The sequence below is a fragment of the Neltuma alba genome, unplaced genomic scaffold (assembly GCF_004799145.2).
Source record: "Neltuma alba isolate B1F8T4 unplaced genomic scaffold, ASM479914v2 tig00011541_pilon, whole genome shotgun sequence".
NCBI classification, from domain to species: Eukaryota; Viridiplantae; Streptophyta; class Magnoliopsida; order Fabales; family Fabaceae; genus Neltuma; species Neltuma alba.
Genome location: NW_021636203.1, coordinates 287,459 through 294,459, shown reverse-complemented (window position 1 = coordinate 294,459; position 7,001 = coordinate 287,459). Strand labels below are relative to the sequence as shown.

At 29.8% G+C, this 7,001-nt stretch overlaps 1 protein-coding gene across 1 annotated transcript; it reads left to right on the top strand.

The window, feature by feature from the left end:
- The first annotated feature begins 4,041 nt into the window (after positions 1–4,041).
- On the top strand, positions 4,042–6,760 carry LOC114714748 (gibberellin 2-beta-dioxygenase 1-like). Its single transcript, XM_028899514.1, has 3 exons — positions 4,042–4,448; positions 4,533–4,884; positions 6,497–6,760. The coding sequence occupies exons 1-3, from the start codon at positions 4,042–4,044 to the stop codon at positions 6,758–6,760; spliced, it is 1,023 nt and encodes a 340-aa protein (XP_028755347.1).
- The last annotated feature ends 241 nt before the right edge of the window (positions 6,761–7,001 follow it).

Genomic DNA, 7,001 nt, shown 5'->3' with positions numbered 1-7,001 from the left:
ATATGGCTTGTAGAGGAATTAATGAGAGAGGGATTGGATGCTGATTCTGCTTTTATGGCAGAATTCTTACAGCTATGTTGGAAACTTTGACGGTAGGGAAAAAATTCAAGGGCACATTGATTGTGTTTGGTGAATATAATGGTAGCCAAGGCTATGAGAAGTATGGTACCTTTGGGATGGCTGAAGAAGCCATCATTTTCTCTGGTTTCAATTCTTTTATGTGATCTTCATGGTATTGTTGATTGTGGAGTTCATCAACAACAGCAATTATTTATGGCTTGTTAGGATTCATATTGGTAAAAGTTACTCATATCTCAACTGATTCTTGTGAAATGAAATTAGAATAAAAATTAATTGGTATAATGTGATTTATATTTAGATAGATTTTAATTTTTTAAAAAAAGTCAGGTAGGCATAACCTTGTTTAGATGAAATATTTAGATATAAATATAAAAAAGTCAACAGCCATGTAAAAGTCAAATGTCAGAAAAAGTTACTTTAATTTTAAAATAACTTTTGAACTAAAAAAAAAAAAACAGTTGGCCTAAATGCCATACCAAACATAATATTGGTTTGCAGTCTTCCAAACAAGCAATCTTGGGTTTGGCAATTCCCACCTAAACACCTATATTTTGATTATAAGATCCTAAACTAAAATCACATACCATTCTTGGTTTTTAATATAAGATCTACTTTACAGTTCAAATTGAATTATAAAATAGATCTTATATTAAGAACCAGAAATGATATTTTGATTAAAATCAATTATCCATCAATCTTATTTCTCATAAATAACCCCCACATATATTCCAGGTACATTTGGATTAGCGTTAGGTGAAACAAAAGCTTGTAGAATTGAGTTAAACAAAATAGGGTGTTTGGATAAATTTTTTGGGAAAAAAATAATTAAAAAAAGTAATAGTAACTTATAAGATAATTATGGTTTTGGGTTCATGTGTTAAGCATCAGAAAAAAGGTATAGGCTAAGGTTGAGTTGTTCTAATTCTGGTTTGATAAGGTTGTTAATTAGGAATGTTTTTGTTTTCTTTATTAAGTCTATTAGCTTACTGACGTAATGATTCTTTTTTAATAGTAATAAAATTGACTTCTCCTGCTCCATAAAAAGAGGCACTTGGATTGTCTGGAACCAAAATTTCTTTTCAGTTCATCTTTATATTGCTTCTACTTATATCTTTTTTATTTTTTTGCCTACAGATTCACTTATATCTTATCCAGATATACTCTCCACATTTATCATTAATTAAACACACATCTTCTAAATAATAATATGAGACTTTAGCCAAAGAAAAAAATGAGACAGAGAATAAATATGGTCCATTTTTCTCTCAACTTGTTCTCTCACAATATTCTTTTCAAATTCACATCAAGATTTGATCTCTTAAATTTAGAATACGACGAAATTGTACCATAATCAAATCAACTAATTGCCTCGATAATGAATATATTATATATGCATGCAAATCTTGAATTTACCTTCCATCCGGGAAAAAAGAATTAAAACTAAATAATTCTAATATTTCCCCTGTTATAGACAAAATAGTTATTTCATTCAATTTATCTTGCAGTGTATTAATTTCCTACATCCCTAGCTCATTGTAAAGCACAACTTTTGTGGGATATCTAATTATAGGTCTTCTTACAAAGAGTAAGGAATAATTGACATTTATCCTGAAATGCCCTAATTAATAAATTATGGAAAAATTAAGAATTTAAATTTTAAAGGGATTTGAAGTTGTATGTATGTTTCATTGAAGGCAAAACTAAAAAGAAGGAAAATATTTTAAAACATCAACTGAACTTAACTGTTTTCTTGATATATGTGATTAGGTAAATTGAACTTAAAACCACATTTTTTAACCTGAACTGACAAATTTTTGGTTAAAAAAAAAATAGCATGTCGAATCTGTGTTTTAATAATTCAGTTTTGTTGGATTATGTATAGTTTTGTATATGAATATTCCATTTATTTCCGAATTAATGCATTTTTATTTAAGTATTATGCTTCTTAGGGTTATAAATAAATATTCTATATTTTAGTGAAATTATATTATTTCAAGGATGATCAGTTTAATTTCAGTTTGAATTACTAATCATCTTGCTACCGCCTAACCGATTTAATAACCGATTTCGGTAATTAGTAAGCTGTGGCTTATCACTTATGATTAGAAACGAAAGGATGAGTCCTTTCAGATAGTATATATTTAAATAACTTTAATTTTGAAAAACTTTTAATGGCAACAATTTATTGTCTATAGTATTTTACAACTAATACATAAACTTGGAAAACAAAAACTTGGGATTGCATGGTCGTGAAAACTTGGTTTTTATGTAGTTAATGATCTCTAAACAAGTTTTTGTTTTCTGCTTTTTAAAATCACAGAAATAAGAGTGACTTGCTGTCGCTTTCCCTCTAATCTTTCGATATATTTTTAACATTCTAATTAAAGTATTAATTTATTCTGTTGTCCTATTTTTCATATTTTTATTTTAAAAAATAAATCAAAACCATCGAGATGTTCACAAAAACTTAAAATTCTTTTAAGATTAATATAAAATTTTTCATTTATTCTTATTTAAAGTTTTATTGTTTTTATCCAAATAAAACAACAAACATTGGAATGGAAGTGACTGCTTGAGACAGTGAGACTTGGGAGGGCAATGAAAAAATAATTATTCAAAAAGGGATTTCATATGATAAATATTCGACGTAAAAAGCACACACACGCACATATATATACCTTTAAAAACAAAATTATGATAAAAAAATATACCCCTATTCTAAATGTAGAAGCTAAATAACTAATTTGAAATAATTTAAAAAATTATAATTAAATTAGTTATTTGTTAAAAATGTGTGTGTTGGTTTTTCAAAATATCCCTTTTAATCTTTTGTATTGTTAGTAAAAAATTTGTTAAATATGTGCAATCAATAGATAGAGTTTAAAAAAATTATAAATTTAGAAATAAAAAGGGTTGAGATTTTCGGTGCAACCTAATCTGAACGTGTTCTTATATCTAATCTGAAGGGTACAAATTTATGTTTTTTTTAACTATTTTTTGAAAATAATTATTTTAATGGATATTTAATCTAAAAAATTTTTCTTAACTTCCAATTTTACAAAAAAAATAATTTTATTTCATCTATTGAAAATTTTAGGTATAAATTGTAAAAAAAGTATATTTAAATGTTATAAATCTCATCATGGAGCTGGGGTCCAGATTGTTGACACCCTGTTTATTTGCTATTTACTCTTCTTGTCCTATTTATATGATAAAAAGAAAAAAAAATTTTGGTTCTATTTATAGAGTATGAAGAAAAAAATTTTATATGAATATATAATATTATTCTTCATTTACTATTATATTGACTTGGCTTCTATAAGGTATAATATATACTATATGGAGATAAAATTAAAAAGTCATTAAATTTTTAACCGAGAATTAATAAAATTTAAGATTTTTTTTGTAAAACATATTAAGAATGACTTATAAATAGAATGAAAATAAAATCATCCTACTAATCACACCAGGCATATAACAAGAGATCTTATAGCTTCGTTGTTCATGTTCCTTGGCTTTCTTTTTTTTTTTTTTTTAGTTTCCCTTTATTCTTTTTCAACGGGGTTGAAGACTTTACAGCCGACAATGTCACTCCTACCACAGCCAGAGCCAACGAGCCAAAAAAAGGTGGGAAAAAAAAACCGATATTAAAGAAGAGGGTTTTGACTTTTGACTTTCTTTTTATGCACACCTGACTTTTTTTGTTTTCTTTTCCATTTCTCCCCTGTTCTTCCATGTATTTGTTGGCGTTGATTACAGAAAATCTAACACCTTCAAATTCTCTCTCTCTCTCTCTCTCTCTCGCCCGCCTAACAGTACTAGATTTTTGGTATATAAATAGCTACTAACCCAACCTTCTTTACCAATAAGCATTTTCTTGTCTTTCATCCATTGAGTCTAATCTTCTCTCCCTCTCTCCCTCTCTCTCTTTGTTAGATTAAGATCCAAAAGCCGACAACAATGGTGGGATTGCCCAAACCCACAATGACAGAGCAATATTTCAGTGCCAATAATCCCTGCAAAGCAACCACATTTTTTTCTGGGATCCCTACAATTGACCTGAAAATCCCCCAAGCCAAGAGCCTCATGGTAAAAGCATGCGAAGACCTTGGCTGCTTCAAGCTCACCAACCATGGAGTCCCCATGGAAGCCATTTCTGAACTCGAGTCTCAAGCTGTGGATTTCTTCTCTCTCCCTCTTACCCTCAAACAGAGAGCCGGAGTTCCCAATCCATTCGGCTATGGCAACAAACATATCGGTCGAAACGGCGACGTTGGGTGGGTGGAATACCTTCTTCTCACAACAAACCCAGATTATAACTCTCTCAGACTCTCCCCTGTTTTTGGCACAAACACAGAGAAAATCCAGTAAGTAGAACTTAACTAGAATCCCTTTCAGCTTCAGTCGATTGTCGTTCTGATCATCGTTTGGGTGTTTTTTATGTGTTTCAGACGTGCGTTGAATAATTATATATCGTATGTGAGGAAAATGGTGTGTGAGGTTCTGGAATTGGTGGCTGAAGGACTGGAGATCGAGCCCAGGAATGTGTGGAGCAAGATGGTGATGAACGAACAGAGTGACTCTGTTTTCAGGTTGAATCATTATCCTCCATGTCCAGAGCTTGCAGGCTCCAACAATGGCGGAAACGTGGTGGGGTTTGGAGAGCACACAGACCCACAGATAATTTCTGTGCTGAGATCTAATAACGCTTCAGGATTTCAAATATGTCTAGGAGATGGAACTTGGGTTTCTGTGCCACCTGATGAATCCTCCTTCTTCATCAATGTTGGTGATTCTCTACAGGTAAATAACAGACTCGGATACTGTTCTGATATCAAAAGCATGCAAGATGTTCAATGGTTTGTTTGTTTGTTTATTCATTATTTAATTCTGTGACTTTTTGGACTCGAATGGTTTAAGTTTTATTTGATGTAAAAGAAGTTTTGACTTGGAAACCTGGGAGTTTGAAAACCTTAGAAACACTTAAAAAAATATTTTCATGTAAGTCGAGATTAAACTATTCGCATATACTTGTTTTGAACACAGTAAAATTGTTTTCAAAAAACTAATCCAAATATACTCCTGAAATCAGACTTTTCTAAGCTTCTTCAATTAGGATGTGCAAGTGGCTTATCCCCCCCTAAATAATACTCCTTCCCATCCTCACGATCTGTTTGGTACGAGGGAAATAAAAGAAAAGGAAAGATAAAGAAAATTTTAATGAGTTTGATTTAAAAAATTAAAAAAATGGGATTAAAGACTTTCAATTAATTTTTATTACTCTTTTATATTATTTCTTCTTTTTATTAAAATTTTAAAACCTCACTTCTCCAATTTTTTAAATAGAACTTATTAAAATTTTTCCTCCCTTCCCTTCTCTTCCCTTTCATTTCCCTCTTACCAAGCTGTACCTCAGGTGTGGTGGCACCAAACCTCTCTAAGAGACGGAGGTCATATCGTAAAAAATGTGCTATATGTTCGTGTGTTGATATATGTTTTGTAGATCTTCATTTGAACTTTAACCTATCAACAAAAAAAAAAAATCCTTCTCATTCTAAATATAAAAGCTTGTTGTGGGAATTGATTTGATTTTATTAAAAAAAGACTTCAATTATATTCGTTTTGTCTTCAAAATTTAGAATATTTTTCTTAAAATTATTCTTATTAATGTTGCACATAATAATGAGGACTTCTAATAATTTTCAATACAAATAATTAAATTAAAGGGATATTTTAGAATAATTAACACACATGTTTTTACAAATAACAATTTTAACTAATTTTGTTAGTTTATAAAATACTCTTTAGGTTCTTTTTTGTAAGATACAAATAACAGAATTGTGTAGAATAAAATGTCTGCTAAAGTCTAAACTAGGCAAATTAAAAGCAATAAATATGTAAAAAAAAATACAACTTACTTTTTAAAAACATCCTTATTTTTGACAAAAGTGGGTCCGGAAGAGGATCAGTGAAAAAAAAAAAGAGAATAAATAAGAAAAAGATATGAAAGCGATATATAATTAATTGAAAATAAAAAATATGTTAAATATTTAGGCATATCCAAAGTGTAACTAATGAAAAGTAACTTACCTATTTAAAAAATTGTAACTTGTAAAAAAGAATGGAGGGGATCAATACTTTAACTCTTACAGTTAAAATTCTTACATTTACCATCGGTGACAATAATGAATTTAAAGATTAAAATTTCTTTGAAAACTATGGAAATAATTATTATTGCTGTTGTTTTCATAAATTATAATCGACATTCTATAAAGTCAACAGTAACTTCATTTTTGCAATTTTTGTAATATTAGAAAGATCAACTTAACAAAATCATAATTGATTTCCATGACTTTATTTTGAATTTCAAAATTATTAACTTTTTGCCCTTATCGGTTTTAACAATAACACGCAGGTGATGACAAATGGAAGGTTGAAGAGTGCAAGGCATAGGGTTATGGCAAATGGGTTGAAATCAAGAGTTTCTATGATATTGTTTAATGGTCCACCCTTGAGTGAGAGAATAGCTCCGTTGCCTTCTCTTATCAAACAATCCAATCAACAAAGCCTTTACAAGGAATTCTCTTGGTTTGAATACAAGCAATCAGCCTATGCTTCAAGATTGTCTGATAATAGGCTTGCCCAATTTGAGATAACTCCTTCTCGTAAACTATTTTAACTGCAATTTTTTTGTTAATTTAGAATATCCTCAAGTCACTTTAAACTTGAGACTAATCTCTATCAGATCAAGAGCATTAAGGTCAAAGTCATTCCAACAAATGGGTTTTTTGGAATTCAAACATGTATTCTTCTTGTTACGAGGTGAGCTGCTTATCATCTCAACCAATAACCTATTAGTTGCAAGTTTATGTGTTTAAAAGTAGCTATCGATATTCTGCAAATTAGTTACACTATACTAT